Raw genomic sequence first — 23,513 nt, 5'->3', positions numbered from 1 at the left:
AGCCAGCTAGAGTTTTTTTTCATCTGGGTTTTCAAACTGAAACTAAAACAGTACAGAAAGGTAGGAAGCCTACGAGGTAAAACAGTAGAGTGGACTACTTTTTAAAGCTGTGATGATTATTTTTTGAACCAGGATCAAATAACAGGGACTAAAAGAGACAGCAGGTTGAGCAATCTGCTTTAATATCCCATTGTTCTCCTTTAAAACCTTTTAACTTCACTTGTATTTAAGCACTGCATTTGTCTGGGTTTGTGGTCAGTCCCGTGCAACAGGGGTTAGCATTGCCTTGTATAGATGCAAAGACTTAGAAAGACAATTTTCCCCTAGATAACTGCTAAGCTTCCTTGCTTCTTGGCGATGCAATGCAGTTGTGCACTGCTGCCCGGAGAGCAACTCAGCTGTGCATTTTGAGATGTAGACACAGGTTGCTACCCACTACATCTCCCATAGATTAACTGATTTTACTAGTCCTACAGCAAAACATGTTCCATCTAACCCACTCCCCACTACTTATTACAGAACACACCTGACATAATGGATGAACAGTTTCCCATCATTTCTCCAGCCAGCCTGATTGACATGGGCATCCTGAGGCAATGTAGCAACTGCCTCATGCATACTGACAACCTATTACTCCTAAAACATGCAAACACAATATATGTGAGATGTATCTATACTATGAATCTGGAAACAATGCTCTCTCTCATGTAACAACAAATCAGATACCAAACAGGTTGTCAGCACGCACACATTTCACCTCTTCCACAAACCAAGTGCCCAACACATAGACCCACATACCTGGAGGTACTCACTAGAAGTTTACCAAATGAGCAGAGACCTCCTAAACGCAAACCTTCTGGACACAATACAGTCACTACAGAATCCAGTACACATAAAAACACATGCATCAGTGTCCCACCAAATAAGCCTCTAAGGCAAAACACCTCAAAACCAAATGCCTTGGTCATAGGCGACTCCATAATGAGACACACAGATGACCCCTTCACCAGGCTGGATAAGGAGAAGGTCACGATCAGCTGCCTGTCAGGTGCCAGGATCCATCAAATCATGCACGCACTCAAGTCTCTCAACAACAGGTACTGTTATGACTCCGTCATAGTCCATGTTGGAGTGAATAACTTGAGACATACCCCACTGAATTATATGAAGAGAGATATGACTGAGCTTTCAGATTATGTGTCCCAGGCAGGTATGTCCCTAGCCCTAAGCAGCATTCCACCTTTACCCAGGATTATGCCTCAATACAAACAAAAAGTGATTGACTTCAACAATTGGCTTAGCTTCTGGTGTTAATCCAGGGGGATCCAGTGTCTGTCAGCCTGGGATGATATGGTTGACAGACTACGTTGCTTTGCCAGACATAGTCTTCACCTATCTCCTCTTGCATTCGGCTACTGGCAAATGTACTTGCCTCCCTCATAGTGTCTTTTTTAGGCAATGTCATAAGAGCAAAATTCCTGATGTAAAAACATCCTCTAGAAACAAACTCAAGGATAAGCTGCTTAATGTTAGGAGTCTAAACTAGAAACTGCACTCACTGGAAGGAATCCTTAGTTTGGAAGATGCCAGTGTCTGTTCAGCCACAGAGACATGGTTCAGGGCCACAGAGAGTACCCCAGCCATTGCAAGGCTACAATGCCTTCCACCTGTTTAGACCCAAAATGAACTTGAAAGAACCAAAGGAAGAGGTGCATCCATCTTCATCAAAGACAAATACACCTCAAGACTGGTTTAACACTACAACTCCCTAGAGTTACTCAAAGTCCAGCTAACTGTAGGAAAGACCCCCGTGCCCCCCTCCACATCATTGTTAGCTATAGGTCCCCCTCCATGAACCACGAAAACAACACTGCCTACCTGGACATACTTGAGTCACCTCTTAATATATACAAACGGCCTGGTAATGGGTGACTTTAACTATCCTTCCATTGACTGGGAGTCATATATGAGCACAAACATGCTCGTCCTAAGGTTCCTGGACTTTATCAACACAAATGCTGTGGAGCAGATAGTCTGCACCCTCACAAGGGACTCTAAAGTCCTCGACTTAGTACTTGCCAACAGGGGGGATCACTGCACCGTCCCATATGCAGGGCCCTCCCTGGTAAAGTCCAATCATAAATCAATCTCGTTCAAAGTAGCAATCATAACTGACTTCCCCTCAAGAGCAAAAAGGCTGTAAAAATTCTTTAAAGAAAACTACAGCCTCCTAAGTGATGCCATAAACAGTTTCAGACCCCCTGCCACCACTGACAACAATGACTCCTACACTGAGGTGCACATAAAAGCCATGTATGAACACCTATACAAATGTGCAAACAAGAATATAAATGGTTTTGAGTACACTGGTTGGCAAAAAATGAGTACAGGAAAAACAACAGAGTACCAGTGTGTAGCAGGTCTACTTTAATAAAACGAAGAAACACAGCAAAATCCAATAGAAACAAATGAGATGAGCGCTTTTGCAACAAGTGTTGTGTCATCAGATTTACCGTACACACAGTTCACCCTCATTTTATAGGAAAGTAATTAAACAATTAATAGGGTCAATTACCTTAAAGCCCTGGATCTCACTGCAGGCTTTAATGGAACACTACAGTTCAAACCCTTGCCTCTAGTTGCAGCCAGATTATATATCCATTTTATTTCTAGACATTCAATGTAGGTTTTAACATCACCATCTCTGCCTGATGTTTTGCCATGCTCCAAAACCAAAAATTTGAACACATGCTCACTCCCTTCTGCTTGGCAAGGGCATTACTTTCATCCTGTTATCCTTTCTATTAATGGCATAAACATGTTCCCTAATGTGATTTCTTAATTGTCTAGTGGTCATACCCACATAATAAGAACCATATATTTCGCAAACTGCCAGGTACACCAAATTATTGCTACTACAGTTAGCAGAAACATCAAAAGTGTACAGACGTCCATTCATTGGATGTATAAAGACATTGTCAGTCCTAATATAACCACAAATATTGCATTCTCCATATGCACAAGTCCCTAATGTAGCTATACTAACTTCATGATTAGAACTATTCAATGATAGAGGTTTGTAGCACAAGCGTTGAGTAAAGAACAACTGGCTGCTCTGAATGGATTAGTAAAGCAGGATGACGTATACATATGACCAGCAGATAAGGATGGGTCCATCGTAGTGATGGACACTATAGCGTATGTGAAAGCTATGAATGATATGCTGCTGGATGAGACAGTCTACCTAGTTTGTGATTTGGAGCATATCTCTTCCAGGATAGAGAGAGTGAACTCCTACCTTTACGATATTTTGCTAGAAGGGAGGATAGGCAAGGATCTGTATGACTATTTTTGTGTTGATCACCCCAAAATACCTGTAATTTATGGGTTGCCTAAGGTGCATAAGTCTCTGATTAACCCACCGATAAGACCAATAGTATCTGGAGGAGGTTGGGCTACTGATCCCATTTCAATCTATGTGGAGAAACAACTTAGGCCTCTAATAGATAGAGTAGATACCATACTACTAGACACTAAACATTTTCTCAAAGGTTTAGCGAACTGGTCTGATACAAATGGAGACCCAGATTATATTTTAGTGACTATGGATGTGGTGTCACTATTTGCATGCATTCCAAATGATACAGGCATTGATTTTATTAGACAATCTTTGACGGCAAGATCAGGGTTTAATATGAATATTAAATTTTATGTTCAGTATCTTTAGAATTTTATTGATTAATTGTTTTATTAATGTGAAGATTCATTACTTACTTTGTGGCATTTAATATGAATAAAGTTGAACTGCAGTGCTATCTACTAGAGCTCATTTTGACTAAGAATGTTTTCATGTTCGATGATAAATATTTTATTCAGAAAGTGGGAGTAGCTATGTTCACCATGTCCGCAAATACTTATGCGAACATGGTGCTTGCCCAGTGGGAGTACATGTATGTTTTTAATGATTGTAACTCTTTTAAGGAAAAGATTTTATATTACAATTGATTTGTGGATGACGTGTTTCTTTTGTGGGGAGGCATTACTCAGGAGTTGAGGTCCTTTGTGAGTTATTTAGAGAGCACCACAGATTTTTTGAGGTTCACGTTTGGTGAATCAAGTACTGATGCGGACTATCTTGATGTCAGTGTTCAGAGAGTACAAGGTGGCTTAGTCACCAGACTATTTGAAAAACCCTGCAAGGTAAACAACAAGCTACACTCTGAGTATGCACCCCAAGAAGACTAAAATGATTGCTATGAAGGGGCAGTTTTACAGGTCAGCAAGGTTACATAATATAGACAGCGACGTCCACTTTGATGTTTTGTCTGATGAATATAAACAAAGAGGGTATACACAGTTTGATGTTGGAACCATACAGAATGATGTGATTGTACATAGATCTGACAGAGCTAGACCTTACTACAATACAAAGAATGTTGGCATGAATGAGCACCCTAACTGGAATGATAGTCTTTGGATGTCTATTACTTATTTGACAGATGTAGACTCTGAATGTAATATAATAAAGAGACATTGGAAAGTTCTTACCTCGGGCCCTAAGTTCAAGGAGGTTTTAGATGAACAACCACATTTCACCTATAAGACTAATGCTTCTTTGAAGAAATGCTTGTGCTATAAACCTCTATCATTGAATAGTTCTAATCTTTATACATCCTACGAATGGACGTTTGTAAACTTCTGATGTTTCTACTAACTGTAGTAGCAATAATTTGGTGTACCTGGCAGTGTATGAAATATGTGGTTCTTATTATGTGGGTATGACTACTAGACAATTAAGAAATCGCATTAGGGAATATGTTTATGCCATTAATAGAAAAGATGACAGGAATGCCCTTGCCAAACATGTATTGAAAGAAGGGAGTGAGCATGTGTTCAAATTTTTGGTTTTGAAGCTTGGCAAAACATCAGGCAGTGGTGGTGATGTTAAAACCTACATTGAATGTCTAGGAATAAAATGGATATATAATCTGGCTGCAAACAGAGGCAAGGGTTTGAACTGTAGTGTTCCCTTAAAGCCTGCACTGAGATCCAGGGCTTTAAGGTAAGTGACTCTATTAATTGTTCAATTACTTTCCTATAAAATGAGGGTGAACTGTGTGTATGGTAGATCTGATGAAGCAACACTTGTTGCGAAAGCACTCATCTCATTTGTTTCTATTGGATTTTACAGTGGATTCTATTGTGTTTCATCATTTTATTAATGTATACTTCTGCTACACGCTGGTACTTTGTTGTTTTTCCAGTACCTATACAAATGTATAGACCAAGCTGTACCTGAACGGATCAAAACAAGGTTCTGAAGAAAAAACAGACCACTCTGGTGGACATCTAGTATTAATAGGTTATACAACAAGAGATTGAAACTGCTGTCAAAGAGGAAGAGGGAACAGTCTCAGCAGAGGAAGAGCACCCTCCACAGCTTGAACAAACAAATTAGACATCTTGTAAAGTCTTCTAAAACTAATTACAAAACTAAATTAGCATCTCTAGCTAAGGACAATCACAAGGCATCCTTTAGCTATGTCCAAAATCTAAAAGCGAAGGCTCAGTTTTGTGTTGAATTAGTAGTGGATGGTACCACTCACACTGAACATGAGGGTATTGCCAATCTTCTAGCAGACAGGTTTGGAGAAAACTTCACCCCCCCTGTCCCCACCAATCATAACCCAAAGTATACCTAATATCTCCAAAGAGCATGTCATAACCACACTCTCCAAGGCAAAAAACACAGCCTCTATGGGACCAGATAACATCCCATGCTGCTTCTGTCTAAAACAGGAGTCAGTGGAACCACTGGGTACTCTTTTCAACCACAGTCTAAGTACTGTATTTGCCCCAGCAGAGTGGAAAACAGCAACTATAATCCCCTTGCATAAGGGCAGCCCCTCAACTGACCCTGGGAACTATAGACCCATAAGCCTAACCAGCCTTATCTGTAAGGCCATGGAGAGAGTCATCATGGACCTTATCAACAAGACTATAGGAGACCTTCAAACTCTTGATCCGACCCAGTTTGGCTTTGTTAAGGGCAGATAATGCCTGTTAAACCTGGTGGACTTCTTTGAAATGTCACCAAAGCCCTGGATGAATTCAAAAGAGTACATACTGCATATCTCAACTTAGCCAAGGCCTTTGACTCAACTCCCCACTCAGGCATCATTGAGAAACTTACCCAGCTGGGGATTAACCCATACATCATTAGATGGGTAGCCAACTGGCTAACCGACAAAATGCATACAGCCAAAGTTGGGGATTCCACCTTCACCAGCAGACCTGTTACCAGTGGTGTTCCACAAGGATCTGTGCTAGGCCCCCTACTGTTTGGAATCTATTTTTCAGAAGTCCAGGTGAAAATAGATGGCCTGTGGCTTAACAGGTTCACCAATGACTGCAGACTGGGTGCAATCATTGAATCCCCCAATGAAATCAACATACTACAAAATGGGCTTACACAGACAAATGATTAGTGCCAAAACCACAGACTCAAACATAACACAAAAAATGCATTATCATCCCCTTTGGCAAAGGAGAAGCCCCAGCAAATTGCAATATTAATAATACCCCATAAGTTCAAATCCAGTGGTGAGAGATTTGGTAACACAGGCTGATAGCAGCCTTAACTTTGATCATCATGTGCCCATGGTGGTAAGGAAGGCTTTCTACATTGCACATCTTATATGTAAGGGCATAGCATCCAAAGCTAATGAGGTTATAACTCCCCTGTACTTGTCCCTCATCAGACCAATACTAGAGTACAATGCTCCCTTCTGTATGTACCTCACCAGACACCTGCAGCAGCTGGAGAGACCTCAGAGGTTTCTCATCAAGAAAATTCAGGGCCTTCAACACTTGACCTACATGGACAGACTGAAGGTCTTGTCACTGTCCTCTGTATCATATAGACTGCTTAGAGCTGACTTGTGCCTGGCCTACACAGCAGTCTTAGACCCTCCCTTAATGGACATGCTGCACATCCTCAAATGAAATGGGACAAGATTCACTCACTCTAGGGACTTTAACCTAGCCTGCAACATTAACAGGACTTGCTGGAGAGACAGATATGTCTCCCAGAGGATGCTACTCCTCTGGAACAAACTCCAAATTCACGTGAAACAGAGCTCCTCAATGACCCTATTTAAGCATAACATGGACAATTGGATGGGAAACTATAAATTTACCCCAGGGGTTTAACCTATGTTCCTCTTGGTCAGGAGCAACTGGTACTGATTATAGATTCACGTACAAATATAGACTATATATCTCTTCATCTATAAGATAACAAGGGTAAAACATGGTTAGGCTTGTAAAGGCACTAGGGTCAATAGCCTAGTAACCTCCTATGATAAGGCAGGCTTATTACACCTTGTATTCTTTTTGTAAAGAACCTCTAAGGTCACTCTGGTTGATGCATATGCCTGGTCAGGTACATATCAAAGGGAGCATTGTAATTTATTCAGAATGGTACTCAAGATTTGGTCCATAAAGGAGAGACTGGCACCTGTTCAGCAAGAGTTTGGGTAATTAACAGATAGACTTTTATTCTCAGTCTTACTGCAGTGTTTCCAGCTAAATACGGTACAGTACAGTCCAGTCTTATCAATTCTTACAATGGCACCCTAACAAGCCTGCTATCTGGGGAGAGATATATAATTCTTGCAACCCAGCAGCAGATACTCTGGAAAATCAGACACAGTTATAGTGTGTAACTCTTTCAAATCCAGTTTCCAGTGCAGCATATATTTTTTTAAGTTCACAGTGACTGTTCTTCTAAATCACTACAGCAAAAAGTACTATGAATATTTCACCAGCACTCCCCAGGCTTTCCAGCTGGAAGGCCAAAGTAGAGGTAATCAATGGTGCTACAAACTTTTTGGTGCTTTCAGTGAAGGTATTGTTCATTTCCAGACCTGGTGACACTACGTGTATTCTACAAAACTCTACAGAATAGCAGTGTTTCATTCAACTACATGTGTTCTACAGAGTAAATCAACCTTATCAGAAAACTTCAAAAGGAACAGCTGCAAAAAGACTTTTCAGTATGACAGCGCTACGTCATGCAGACTACAGGTAGCACTACTTCCTGCAGAACAACGCAGCAGATGACCTCTACATATAGTAAAAGCAGCTGTTAACCAAAAAACACAGCACCAGTGTTTATTTTAGAAAAGCCTTAAACAACTTCAGCAGACCAGTATTAAATCAAAGCAGTGTTCCTTCAGAACATAAAAGACATTATCCAGTTAACAGCTATCTCCTCAAACCAAACTTTCAAGTTTCCAGTATGACATCATACAGCCAAGAAGAAAAAAGGTTAATAAGCTGCAGACAACAGCTCATGTTTGTTTCAAAACCATAAAGTTATGTAAGACTTTATATGCATTTTTAGTGCTAAGTAAAATAATGAATTTCATAGATATCTGTAAAGATCTGAGCATTAATATGTCATTGTTTAAGGTTAGAACAAATAATATTCATTGTTTACAGACAAATCAATTTCAGTTACACATAGATCTTTATTAAAAGACACAAATGCAGTTTTGTCAGCATTTAAAAGGTCAAAGATTATAGCAGATAGTTCAAAGTGTAGCAGCTGTGTACTAGGTATAAACATGTCATACTTCAGTAACAAGATTTGTGCAAATGTGCAGATTTTAAAGAACTGGCTGCAACAGGAACATGCAGATTTATGGGTTAAAGATAAAATAAATTCCAGTTCAGATGACATAGCTGAAGTGCTCAGAAAGACATATTGGGTATGGCCAGTTTGAAAAAAAGGGTAACCGTATACCTCTACGTCTTGTAAGGTATATCAGAACTAACAGTCAAATTAATTCGGAGAATAAAAGGGTTACAGTTACAAATTTGGCAAATACATTTTTTGTATTATTGTTTTGTTTAGCAGTCATTAGTTAAGAGCTTTGTATTAAAGTGCTGCAGTGCATAAACAATATTGTAATATAGACAGAGACAAAATAATATTTGCTAGTTTACAGAATATAAAATTTAAAGTCAGTGCTACATTGTAAAAGTGACAACACAGGTAAGAATTCAGATCCTGTGTATGAAAGAGTACATTCTGTAACCAGTTTGAGACTGTATATGTTTTGTATGGAAATGTCAGTTTGCCAAGCTCATCAGCTTAGATTACAGCCAGCCTAGAAAGCTGAATTAAAGATGGTGCTATCCATTTAATGCATTTACAGTTTTACTATTTATCAAAAAATATCAAAAAAATTGTAGAAAGTACATTTTTGCAATATTCAATACTACTGAAAAGTTAAATGATGTCAGCTAAAGAAATGGTTATGATAAGATAGTGGGTAGAGTTTCACTCACAGAACAGTATATTAAAATCTGAGGGTCACGAGACAAAATGTAAAAAGTTCATTCAACAGTTAAAATAAATTTTATATAGGTGTAGAAATACACAGTGTTACATTACTACTTAGTTTCCTTTGAAATTATCATTGCTTACAGACTTGCAAGAGTTTATTAGCAGTAAATGTTTATTTCATGCAGAAAAATGTAAATAAGGTCAGGGCAATAAGCAATGCTATCAGTTTATAATTGTTAAACATGCAAATGCTATTTTAAGGACCTGATACTAAATACAATCAAGAACTTTATCTACCCAGCCTTGAACAAGAAATGAAAAGAAGAGGTTTAAAAGGCCTAACTATAAAGAGGACACCGACATTAAAGCAGGCCTTCCTTTACTTCATCAGTGACTGAAACAATGCAGAATAAAATTTGGCAAGATCTGTGGTACAGAAGTTGACTATGTGTTTCAGTTATTTCTTCAATGTTTGTTTAAAGTTAAAATTTATGAGTTAAAGCAAGTATGTATGTTTTCAAACAGTTATATAACAGTATTAGTTTCAGTTTATGTTTTTATCAAAGTTCAGTCAATACTGATAAAAAGATATTAATAGTTTAGTCTCCAGAATATAACAATAACAGATTTCGGTTTATTTGTGTTCAGGTAACACTGTCAACATTATTTATTTATTTATTTTACATTTGTTAACCGGGTTAGTCCAACTGAGCTTTTGGCTCATTTTCAGTGGAGACCCGCAGAGAAAAGCTCCTCAGTGAGTTTAAAAATTTAACAACAAACAGTTAACAAATTATCATTTACAATCATCTGAAAATTACATTACGTTACAATGTCATATAGAAGGAATAATGCCTTCATAATTCTTGTTAGGTTATATACAGCATGTATACAAAAAAAACAGCATTGAGATAAAGTGGTTAATGATAAGACAGTGGGTGGAGTTTCACTCACAAACAATATATGTTCTCATGTTTTCAGGCCATTATATAACAATAGTACTAGGTTTCAGTTTATCTATGTTCAGACAATGTTCTCATGTTTTCAAACAATTATACAGTAGTACTAGGTTTGAGTTCATCTATGTTCAGACAATGTTGTCATGTTTTCAGGTTTGTGGTAACAATTGTACAGTAGTACTGGCTTTCAGTCTATGTTCAGACAATAATAATTTGGTCTTCAGAATATAACATGTACCAATTTCAGTTATGCTTTTATCTGTGTTTAATTAACACTGGCAAAAGATATTCTTTTAGTTTAGTTAGTTTCCAGAATATACACAGCTATTTTTAAATGTTCTGTATACGCTAATGTAAATTTCAGTCAAGTTTCAGAATATGACATTCATATTCAGTTATGTGTTCACTATAGTACATTTCAGTCAAATCTCAAAATATAAAAATAATACTCAAGTTACTTCACATTATTCAGTCATTAGTTTAAGTGTAAAGTAACAGAATTACATTATTTAGTCATTAGTTAAGGGTAAAGCGACAGACTTATTTGTAACAGGCTTATTACACTATTCAATCATTAGTTACAGAATTATTTTTTACAGGCTTATTAATAAGTTATTTAAATAATAGGCAGTAATAGTTATTCAGTATACTCAAGGTATAACATGGCAGGCTTAATTTGTTAATTAATGCAATATATTCAGCTGCTTACTTCCAATAATAGGGCATATCTTATAAGTAAAAGAGATGGATTGGATAAAGTTTGGTGGATCCAATATATTATGTATCAGTTTATAATGTTAAAAGTAAAGAGATGGTGGAATTAACAGAACCATTTTGAAAGTATTTGGTGCAAGATAAATTTCTGGCAAATATTCTCCCACAAGAAACTTTCTTCTCATACACTAGGGATAAAAATCTGAAAGACATGGTAGTGCATGGCATGTTTAGTATGCCTGCCATGGAAATAACAAAGACACTGTCAGTTAGGGGGACATAAAATGCAGTAAATGTAGCATATAACATATTGTGAGTACATTTCACAGCATGAATAATGTTAAATTTGAACCTGGGGCACTTTTTCTTGTAAGAGTAAAGGGGTAATATATGCCTTGAGGTGCCCTTGTTACCTATATTATATAGGGGAGACGAAGAGAGAATTTTGTGTTAGGTTTATGGAACATATCAGAGACATAAAAAACTGTAGGGAAGATAAAGTGATTGCTTCACATTTTAAAATGTTTCATAATAATGATGTTAATTTGTTGTATGCCACTGTTTTAGAACAAATAGAATGTAGAGATGTTAAAGAAGATATATTAAAACAAAAAGTGTTATACAAGGAGAGTGTTTATATTTTGAAATACAAGACATTGGTTCCTAAAGGTTTAAATAATTAATTGAATTGGAAGCGTTTGCTTTAATACAATAATTTTTTTTATTGTTAAATTGATTAATTGAATGTAATTAATAGAATATAAAAGATAGGGTTTTTGTAGCTCTTTTATTCTTTGAAGGTGGTAACACTGAGGTGCTAGAATAAACTACATTTGTTTTACTACGTGGTCTCTTTTATTGGAAATAAGCAGCTGAATATATTTTTATTTGGATCCCAGTTTTGCACTGAATATTTCTGGTGGGTGTGAAGATTGTGTTGTGGTGTTTTAATGTGTTAATTAATCTACAGATTACAGTGCACATTTACAAATTACAGTGCAGTTTACATAATTATTGTACATTAGTCAGAAATTAAAAGGACACTAACAGACAATTCAAAGGTATAGACAGGGGTGGCTCGTGCTATTGGACTGCAGCCCTCCCAGCTGTAAAATAAGAAAAATTAAACAAAATATATTATAAAAATAACAAAAAGAAAATAATAAAATAACTGCGAGTCCCGGAACATCGCGCATGCGCACTCGCGGCATTTCCGATATTTGGACTGCTGGTGAACCAGTCTGGAGCATGCGCACAGAATCCAGACTGTCTCCACCAGCAGTCCGGATTTCAAAGACAACATGCACGTCTCGAATTTCCCAGCAGTCTACATTGCATGGACTGGAAGGGGATCGGACTGCAATGTCCACAGGCAGGGTGGTCTTGCGGGACAGATAGGATGAGCCTTAGGTGCTCTCATGGGAAGGGCTTGCCTATGACGGTGCAGGAATGGATTGTACAGCTCGGAGTGTGTGTGTGTGTGTGTGTGTGTGTGTGTGTGTGTGTGTGTGTGTGTGTGTGTGTGTGTGTGTAAAATGCCCATTCACTACATGGTGGTGGGTAGAGAATAAGGCTTGAACCTGTACCTTGGGCCCAAATGGCAAGATCCTGAATTCCCTACCCACCACCATTTGTAAAAAGAAATTGCAGATTTTTTGCCTCATATTTGTTCTGTTCCTCATAAAACCTGTGGTTTCTGTATTTTTGTTTCTCAACACAGACAGTTGTACAGTGGTGCAGTGGTACCATTGTTGCCTAACAGCTACAGGCTGTCTGGTTTGATTCTTGGCTGGGGTGCCTTCTATGTGGAGTCTGCATGTCCTGTGTGGGTGTTCTCTCATCTTACAAAGACATGTCTTGAGTGTTTCTTCCTCTGCCAAAAATTGGCTTTTGTTTCAAATCAGACTTTACTGGTTAACAAATGTTAAATAAATAAAAATGACAAGCATTGGAATTTCAGACTTCATATTCTTCAGAAAGTACATGGTAACACAAAACCTATTACTATAGCAAGTTTCTAAGTTTATAAGATGGATATTTGAAATTTGTCCCTATTTTTGGGACTGTATTCCCCCATTATTGGCTTCTTCCAGGTTTTTTGTGCCAGGTTTGAGAGCTATGGTGATAACTGAACTCACTGAATATGTTTGGGGGCTGTATTCCCGCATTACTGTCTTTGTCTGTGTTTTTGCTAAGAGGTTGAGAGCTATGGTGAGAACTGAATACACTGAATATGTTTGGGGGCTGTATTCCCCTATTATTGGCTTTGTTCAGGTGTTTTGTGCTAAGATGTTGACAGCTATGGTGAGAAGTGAATTTATTGAATGTAGCCATTTAAGTTTCAGTCTTCCTCTTTCATAAAATAGATGATTTATTTGGCACAGTGGTATGTTGCTCTAACTGTTTTGCACAGGGTCCTGGGTTCAATGCTTGGCAGTGAAATGTATGGTGGTAACACAGCATTTTTTTCTAGCAACTTTCCAACATTATACAAGCAATGTTTAAAATGTGTCCCTGTTTTTTGGTCTTTTGCCCCCCCCCCCTAAATTTTGGCTTTTTCCAGATTTCTTGTGCTGCAAAGTTCAGAGATACAGCTGAGTGTCAAGTAGATTTTACAGGAAGCTCAGAGCTGCAGGGGGACAAAAGTTTAGTGATGCTTATGCTAAGCCTGCTTGCATTGTTAATAGCACAACAGGTAGTGTACTTGCTTTTGATGCAGAAGGCTGTGGGTTCTACTCCCACAGTGGGTAGTTGCATTGCTGATGCTGTACTGTATTGTAAAGGGGTGGATGCTGCAGTCCTTTTTGGTGAAGATACCTAGTAACTCTGAACCTGTCAGTTTGCCATCCATTCCCTATTGCAATATTACTAGCTTAACATTTTTTTATGCAACATAGGCAATTTATTCCTCAAGGGCAACAGACACTTTATTTGTAGATGTAACAATGACATATAAAGTTGTTTGCTAGCAGCAACCTATTCATTAGTTACAGATTTATTTAATGTGGAATTATTTAGATGACATTTACTTCTTCAGAGATTGTGCATATTTACTGATACTGGTGGGCTGTAGAAGTTTGAGTAGACTTTTATGATAGAAATGTTCTGAATTGGGCAGTTTTGTCATTATTGGTGCATGCATTTTTTTTCATTGTTTACTGGAAAAATGCTCTGAATTGGGCAGTTTTGTCATTATTGGTGCATGCATTTTGTTTCATTGTTTACTGGAAAAAATGTTCAAAACAAATTTAAAACCCCCTCTACAGCTGTACTATATTGTACAAGGAATATAATTTAATAAAATCAGAAAGGTGTATCAAAGACCACATGTATGTTTCATGTGCAAGGGGTCTATGATTTGAAAACAGCCCAAAGTTAATCTTTATCTGTCACTGGCAAAATGTATTTTCTTTGAATGTGGGTTTCAATGCTGTTTCAATGAATGTGAATTTCAAGGGCACAGAAGTTTTAATGCTAAATCTGTTTTCATTGTGAGATTGCATTGCTTTGTATAGCAGATGTCTTAGTGTTTGTGCTGTAAAATGCAAAATAAAACTTTCAAATGAAGTCCAAATCATCGTAGAAGTAAAGCAGTATGCACATTAATGCTTATGGTAAATGGGGTGAAATAGCCAAGTAATGGTTCATTGGAATAGCTGAAGGAGGGAGGCTCCATTCGACCATGATTTTGTGAGGGGGAATGGCGGAAAACTCAAAGACAGCTCCGGCTGAACTATACCTCTCAGCTGTCCAGAGTTTCACAGAATGAATAGATTTTTCTTATTTTTGGTTTGTTCCCCATTAAATGTGTGGTTTTCTGGCAAGTAATGTAGGAATTAAGTCACTAAATAATGACAGACACTGAGTTTCAGACTTCACAACCTTCAGAAAAATGCATGCTAAAGCAAGACCTGTTATTCTATCAACTGTCTCAGTTTATACAACATTTTTTGTACTGTTTATAAGTATATTTGGCCTTGTCCAGATTTCCTGCATTAACAGGTTAAGAGGTATGTGCAAATAAGTTGCTTTAAAGAATTAGGCATATCCAAACTTCTGAACTGTCCCTGATTTTGGCTCAAAATGTTGCTCTTCCTCTAATAATACCGCTGCAAAATGGCAATTTTGGAAGAAAACGTGGAGGGTTTACAATTAAGGGTTTACAATTAAGAAATAACTGTAATAATCAGAGTTATAGATTACTTTTATTTCAGAAATGCATGCAGATTCTTTTATTTTGTCAGCTGCTCATGTTAGCAGTACTAATATTAAAAAAGTGTCCCTTTTTTGATAGGTTCCAAGCTGTATTGTGTGGCTACTTTATATTTTTGCATCACATTTTTGGTCCATTTTTCATAAAATTGTGTTTTTTTTGGCAAATTAGTAGCAAATCATTAAAGACTGAAGTTAGAAAATAATGACAGACATTTGTGTTTCAGATTTCATACCCTTCAGAAATTCATACTAATGCATGACCTACTACTCTATTACCTTTCTAAGTTTATAAGAGCAATATTTAAAATTGTCCTTATTTTGGGCCTTGTCCCACTTCTATGTATGGCTTTGTCCAGATTTCTTGCTCTGAGGTTGAGAGGTATGACAAATGTGTCAGGGCCATCACAGTCAGCCAGAGGCATTTCAAATTGTGACATACTTGTTTCACCCCACTGCCTCATGTAGAGTGACTCTGAAGGTGTCCAAGCAAGGCAAGGAGCAGTTATGCAGTATAAATGTGCAGATTATCCCCCCATCCAAGGTAGACACAAGTACTACTTTTATTCTGTCCTTGATTTTGCAGAATGTTCTGGTTTGTCATATTTTTATACTGTTGATTTATGCTTATTATTACTCAGAAAGTGCCTGTTGCTCTGTGTTTAAGTAGCAATCCTTTAATGACCATCAGGTAAGCTTGTCTGAGATTGTAAGTTGCAAGTAAGCATACTGTTAAAGAATTGCCAATAGTGAAAGCCTTTTTGTTGCCATGCAGAGAATACTTGCATAACTAGATAATGTATAAGCCTTGGGTATTGAAATGCATATGACAGTATCTGTAATAAAGGACAGGATTACATTATTATTTTAAGAATCTCATTACATTTGTTGGAGACTTGCAGTCATCATTGCAGGCTTTACCTGTAAATCAAACAGAATGCTAATCTATTGTGTGTGGCCCATTACCTGTACAGTAATCCTTTAAGCAATGTATCTTGAGCTTGTTTCTTGTTTGCTTTTCATTTTTTACTTTGATCATGTTTTCCCCATGAAACAAGTAGATAGTTATTGTCAGGCAGCAGGTCTTTTTTTTATTAGAAGAATCTGGAGAATTTCTCCCCGGGCCTCCGCTGAAAACAGGCTCTGTGGAACCTAGTCGGATATTCCCGGTCAACAAATGATAAATAAAATAAAAAATAGAAACATTTTTACAAGTGGGGTATCACAGAGATTGCTACTTTCAGCATGTTACTTGGTACTTTAATATAAAGTTGAATATAAATTATAATTAGAACTGCAGTGCAAGGAGAAGTGGTTTGAGTTGAGTGCTGCTTGTTTTTCTTGTACTTGATTTTGACTGGCATTCCAATAATGTATTTAAAAAATAATTTATTTTTTCATGCCTCACAGCCTTTTTGTTTCCATCTAGATATTAAGTAAGCTGTCATGCAGCTAATCCATTGAAATATTCTTCTATACTTCACATTGTCTTGATTGGACTCTCATAATGACGGTTTGGCACCCAGGGCAGCTTATTTAATTAAAGTTCCAGGTTTTGTGGTTTTGAGCATAGCCCCTCCCCTTTCTAGTTGAGCACACCCCTTCCCATTGGCTCCACCCATTCAGCTGTCTCCTGCAGCCCCCCTTCGATTTGAACTCACCAGCCGCCACTGGGTACAGACTTGAAATACACAAAGTATAGTTTTTTTAGTAAACTATTATAGCTCATAAATATTTATAAATGTTATAAAATGTAAGTAGCATTATAGAGCAAATTTAAATAAAAATTTATAGACCCAAGTTAACACAGGATATGATAATTATACTTCAAGACCACTTATAAAGTTATCTTTTTAGTGCACATTTCAATTAGTCTTCAGAAAAATAGCCATCATTCTTGATAGGCTATACAATATGCGGCAGCAAAAAAACTGCCAAGCGGGGGATTCCTTTATATCCAATGCAATGGAAGGAGATTAAGGAAAAATGTATAACAGAGGTGAGCCAAGCTGGCTCAAGATTAAGGCAGATCTGGCAAAGATCCAAGACATGCAGGAAAATGCTAATAAAAGGGCACAATACAAAGTTGCCAGTTCGGTCCCGGGAGTAAGGTTGTATGTGTACAAAACAGAACAAGGGTTACTTTTGCCCTATATACTGAAATTATTGGCTAAGCAGCTAATAAAGTACAACCATCAGCTACTAGGTCATATAGGTTTTCAGAAAATTTGGCCTGTCATAAAGTATAAGTTTTAAAATCCACAGCTGAAAAACTATGTAAAGAAATTGAGGAGGCGTGTATAATATATCTGCATACCCTATACTACGATGATGGTGCTGCGGTAGCATTGTTGCCTCACAGTAAGACGTTGTCCTGTTTGATTCTCAGCTAGAGTGTCTTCTGTGTGGAGACATGCATGAATGGGTGCATCAGAGCTGGCAACTCGGCACGTAAAAATCTACTGCCAATCATTAGCGGACCGGAGTTCCGCTGTGGTGACCCCTAACTGGGAAAGCCAAAAGACACAACAACTAACCCTATGTTAAAAAAAACCTCAGCTGCAAAGAGTGCCAGTGTCAGAAGAAGCATGGTACAGTATACAGACAGATTTTGCAAGACCTCTTCCTCTAGCAAAAGGGGATTAAATAATGTATGTCTTTTAAATATACATCAGAACTTAGACTTAAAGACTCTAAAGACTATAAATCTAGATAATATAAAAATCAAATCATAAAGTTAAAAAACTTTAATCCAAACAGGCCATAAATGCTCAAGTGACAGCTAGTGGTCAAAATTAAAATTGCAGGTTTAACAAATAAAATGTTTTTCTTTTCAAATTATGAGTCAGGTAGCATACAGCAGTATACACTAGTTAGCAAAACAAATGTAAATTAATTACAGAAGTAGGTCCCTGTAGACTTTTGTAAGGGACCTCAGGGGCAATAGTTAGGTTAGGGACTTCCATTTTAAAGTAGTTATTAGACATGAGACAGGCTAAAGGGTCAAATAAATTGTGTTTCATTTAAGCAGAATGAAAAATAACCTTGCTGGTCAAGCATGAGAGACAGTTTACTAAAAAGGAAAGATAAGCATGAAGTGTGTAAAACAGAATATTCTTTTCTGAAGGAAAAGATACAACCTTGCCTGCTATAGAATGTTCCTTAATAGAATGCTAAATAAAGCCCAAATAAGACAAAGCCTGAGACCAAGGTTAGGAAAAGTAAATAAGAAAAATTACTGGACTAAAGCAATATAATATGTTGTGTTCAGGATATCATTTCAGTTAAGGTTAGTGAGTTTGTTTGACCTGTTACTACAGCAGCGAAGACAGACAACTGAACCTAACCTGTGAGAAGAGATAAAATAAATACTATATTATATAGTGCTTTTCATTCAGGACAATTATTATGATGAGAGCAGTAACTAATTAGCACTTAATGATATTGACAATGGTATTTGGATATTGTGAAAATTTAAAAAAAAAACCAAACCTTAAAGAATTTAGAAAAGAATTTATTCTTAAGTACTCAAGAAAGAGACCATAAAGGAAGAGAGGAGAGAGTTTTCAGCAAAGTTTGGAAAGAAATTTAACAAGACAAGACTTCTCAGTCTTATTCTTACAGTTTCCAGCAGTTTACAGTACAGTACAGTAGTATCAATTCAGTAAGCTTGTGCACAGGTCTGCACTTTATTCAATCTTTGGTGACTCTCCTCAATTTGGTGACTCTCTCAGAAAAAAAGTCCATCAGTTAATTTAACAAAACTGGTTTTTGTGAAGCATGCTGTTCATGCAGGTGTCCTTGTTGGTCTATGTCCACATTTGTCATTCCCCATGATGATTTATTCTTGGCATGGCCTTACATATGAGGCTGGTAAGACTTATACAGGATTTAGACCTCCCTCATGCAGGTTAGACCTCCTTATCTTCATGAATGACTGTAATCATCATCCATTCCCAGGGGGGCACAAACCTGATCAAGGCAAATGGAAAATGAAATGTTTGGACCAGAGATTTAATTTGTCATATTTCATTCTATTTATCCATCCATGCTGATGTTTTGGCCCATAGTTGCAGTGGTTTTTTTGGCCATGGAAAGTGCACTGGGAGGGTGTTTCTTAGTAATGGGGGAGAGGATTGTTTTATATGGTATTTCCCTTTGGACTTTCGAGGGAAGAAATTTGAAATTTGAACTGAACCCTGTGATGCCATTTACAATAAGTTCTGCATGCTACAATAATATCTCTTGGTTATATACTATTCTATGCTGCTATTTCCTTCCTTTGATAAGAAGTTATTTTTATTGTTTACTTTGCCTTTTTTTTTTTTTTATTTTAGCCTTTTTTTCTTTTAGGGCTTGCCTTTGCTTCTGTTTAGATTGGTGTTTTTTTTAGGCTTTGCTTTTTTAGTATCTTTGGCTTTGTTCTTCTTTGATTTTTATTGTATTTTTGATTGATATTGTATGATATTGATTTTGTGATTCCTTCAGTTTGGCTTGTCTTTGCTCTATACTTATTCCTTAATATAGCTCTATACTTTATTGACAGCTATTGTACAATATTGACAAATTTAAAGTTGTTCCCCATAAATTGGTGGCAGGTGGGGCTTAGGGGGAGAGGTTTGAATATAGTTCTAAGAGGTTTTGTTTGAAAGAGATTTTGTTAAAAGTTAGTAAGTTTTGGTTTTGGCTGGATTATTGGATTGGATTGAAATGAAGAGTGTTCTTTTTGGTATTTTTGTTTGTGGATGTGATTAGGTAGGAAGAACAGTAGACAAGACAAGGGTTGTTAGTGTGGAAGATCTTACAATCTCTGAAGGCTTAGCGGCAGGCATTTTGCTTCGCTGATCCAGAGAGCTTTTGATTTTAGCATATAAACAACACATTTTTGGGCATCACAGACATTTTTAGCATATATTTTGATATATTTTTTTGCGGTTTCTTTAAAATTGGGGTGTTTATCTGAGGAGTAGATAGTTTTTAAGCGATTAAGTGAGATGGGTGTTTAGTGTTTTGTTTGAAATTTAATTTAATTTTTTATGGATTTTTATTTGTTTGAGTTTTTGCTGATTCCAAAGAATCTGATTTTAATTCAACTGTTTTATATTATTTGTGACTTGGGGTGGTTAAATTGATGGCAAATTTTTATTATATATTTGTTAAAATATTATTATGTTGTTGTATTAGTTTTTAATGTTAGGTGTAGTTAAACAAAAGATTTATAGAAAAAGAGAAGAATAGAGTTAGTATGTGTGTATATAATTGTATGTGTTCATATCTATAATATGTGTATGTATGTATGTATGTATGTGTTGTGTATATGTGTATATAGGCCCTAGGCTGATGTATATTTATGGGGAATTGTGTGCAAGCTAGGCCCTGGATAGCCTAGTACCAACCTATGAACCTATATATATATATATATATATATATATATATATATATATATATATATATATATATATATATATGGGTCTACTGCAAATTATCAAACACTTACTTTATCGAATCTCATTTCATCAATTCCACTTCTTCGAATCTCATTGTATCGAACTCCTGGAACTATGAAAAGAAGAGGGTACTTACATACGGTTGCGGTAATACGCTTGTTGGCCTGAAAAGGGAGTGTGGGAGTTAGCATTTTCTGTTATGTTACGTCTTTATTGGGTACAAGTTAGTTTGTCCTAAATTTCGTAGGGTAAACGAGCATGAAAACTGAATTTCTGTTATGCGTGCTTTACAATTGGTTGGACTGCTGTCGTACTACAGAATAGAAAAATACGGAGACCTGGAAATGCTTGGTTGGACTGCTGTCATACTGCAGAAGGGATTATTTATTGTATGTGTTAGGATATTATTTTCAAAAGATAAAAAAAAATGGAGACCTGGAAATGTTTTTGGTAAATTATTTATTTTTCTTAAACTTTAAAACATACCTTAAAGTACTATAAAAACTATAATGTATAAAACTGTATGAACATACTTTCAAAGTTAGTGGTATAATGGAGCTGAAAGTAGTGTTATTACATGATGATGACCGGTGGTACTACACTAGCCATGTACTGAGAAGTTGACAGTAGTGTCAGTAAATGGCATACCCTAACTGAAAGATTCATTTCTCAAATGGTACAGTGATAATCCTACCTAAACTAAGACTTTTGTGAAAAAAAAATGTTGTCTGTACCATTTGGTATGTATTATTGGTACCATTAACACACCGGGAAGTGTATTACCACAACAGCGAAAATCTGGTTGCGATAATATGCAAGTACCAACGAAAACCCTGGGAAAGGTACCACTTTGCCACCATGGTGAACTTTGCCCTTCCTCCACTGTAGTGCGATTTCAGAGATAGTATATTTATTTAGGGGTGGGGTGGGATGGGGGGAACAGCCTGCCACATTGGGAGGTGTGGGGGGGGGCTTAGCCCTCCATTTGGAGTTTTTTTTTTGTTTTTATGTTTGTTGTTTTGTCCTGGCTGTCGACTGGTTCCTTTCCCAGGGTTTCCATTTTGTAGTTCCAGGAGTTCGATATAATGAGATTCGAAGAAGTGGATTCAATGAAATGGGATTTGATAAAGTGAGTGCTAGATAATTTGGCATAAATCCATATACATATATATACATATATATATATATATATATATATATATATATATATATATATATATATATATATATATATATAGGTATATGTAGACACAGATAGTTAGATAGATACTAGAAAATTATAATTAATTCATAATAAAATTATGCTTAAAAATCAGAGTTATTTCCCAGATTTTGCGACAATAAAAACATAATTTGATTTTTTGAGAACTGAACATCACTTTCCCTGCCAATGAAGACAAAGGAAGTAAATTCAAACTCCTCAGATAAGTCACACTAGATATGAGACAACTTTGTGAATCTAGTTCTGGAAGCAGGAGCACTGGCCTCTGTGCAGTTGTGCTGCCTTCTCTGTAGATGCCTGATTAAATTTAACCTTAACGGTATTTCAAACTGTTTCAGGTTTTGAGCTACTTTAATAAAGATACTAAAAAAACTACTTCTAGTAAACAAGTAAACGTTGGGTGGTCAGTTCTGACTTTGATTCTTTTATATGTGGCATTGCCTGTTAACATCTGGATAATAATCCACTGATGTTTGACTCCTTTTTATTTAGTTTACATCTTGGTGATTCTTGCACAAAATCCCAAATGCTAAACTAATTATTTGAGATGAAGTAATGAAGAGGTCATGATGCTGGGTATTTCAAGAAATGCATTTAAAAAGCACATCCAGTACTGATTTTAGGAATACTTACAGCAGCTAATGTGATGACAACATTCACAGAACCTGTTCCAACAGTAACATACTGAATTGTTTCTTTGTCCACTCCTGCAGATGCATATATACTGTCTGCATAATAGTAGATCTGCAAAAAGAACCAGAATAAGCAGAATTTACAACAGCTGCAAACAAAATGTTTTAATAAGAAACTTAATTCTGTCTATCAAGACGTGTCATGTGCATTACCACATAATTTCCCAAAATGCAGTGCAAAAAAATGAATTCCCCACTAGAGATGCATATTATTAATATTTATAATGCTTCATTCTTCTACATTTCTCTTATTGTCCAATAGATGGACAGTTTTTAAGTACCATTTTTCCACTTTATTTGTTTGATCTTCAAGTCTCTGCCTGATCACCCAAATGAGCCATTCATTCCTCCATTAGCCCTTTGCCCACATCACTTGTGAGGAGTATCCTCTACCTAAAGGGGGGATACCTCAGTAGTAACCCACACTTGCAGCTATTTCTGGAGATGAGAGTTAAGTATCCACAGCAGGTCCAGGAAGCTTTTCTTTTAAGCCCCTTTCCCCCTCCTGATAGCAGCTGACATGTGCTCATGCCATAGTAGGGCCTGCTACAGCCTTCCTTTCAACAAGCACATTTCCACATTTGAGCTGTGAGGGCACCACACTTATGCACAAGGCTTAGCACAGCCAGTCACATATTCCTGTACCATCTGATACGTGTTGTATACTAATAATCTCCATGAGGTGTTGGCAATGCAGTTGTCTGCACTGCAATTCTCCACCCACTGACAGCAAGGCATTATCTGGTTTCTCCTATATCCCTCACTGGCTCCACCCAATTATTACTCAGATCCAGGTTATCTGGGTCACAGTTAGTGTTTTATCCCATGTGCCACAGACCTGGTGATATAACTATTATTAACACCTTTGTTCAACATCTTTCTTTCTGAGACTTAATTTGTTCCCTTTGTATA

At 36.9% G+C, this 23,513-nt stretch overlaps 1 protein-coding gene across 1 annotated transcript in view; it reads right to left on the bottom strand.

The window, feature by feature from the left end:
* Positions 1-23,513, bottom strand: part of SLC2A5 (solute carrier family 2 member 5) — a 208,985-nt gene that overhangs the window by 122,879 nt on the left and 62,593 nt on the right. Inside the window, exon 4 of the mRNA XM_044062800.1 lies at positions 22,543-22,653. Within this exon, the coding sequence (XP_043918735.1) occupies positions 22,543-22,653 (111 nt within the window). The remainder of the gene's footprint in view (positions 1-22,542; positions 22,654-23,513) is intronic.

This window comes from Protopterus annectens, chromosome 2.part1, assembly GCF_019279795.1.
Source record: "Protopterus annectens isolate FY-2018-M chromosome 2.part1, PAN1.0, whole genome shotgun sequence".
Taxonomy (NCBI): Eukaryota; Metazoa; Chordata; order Ceratodontiformes; family Protopteridae; genus Protopterus; species Protopterus annectens.
Note: the sequence above shows the minus strand (reverse complement) of the source record. Positions and strands in the feature narration are given on the sequence as shown.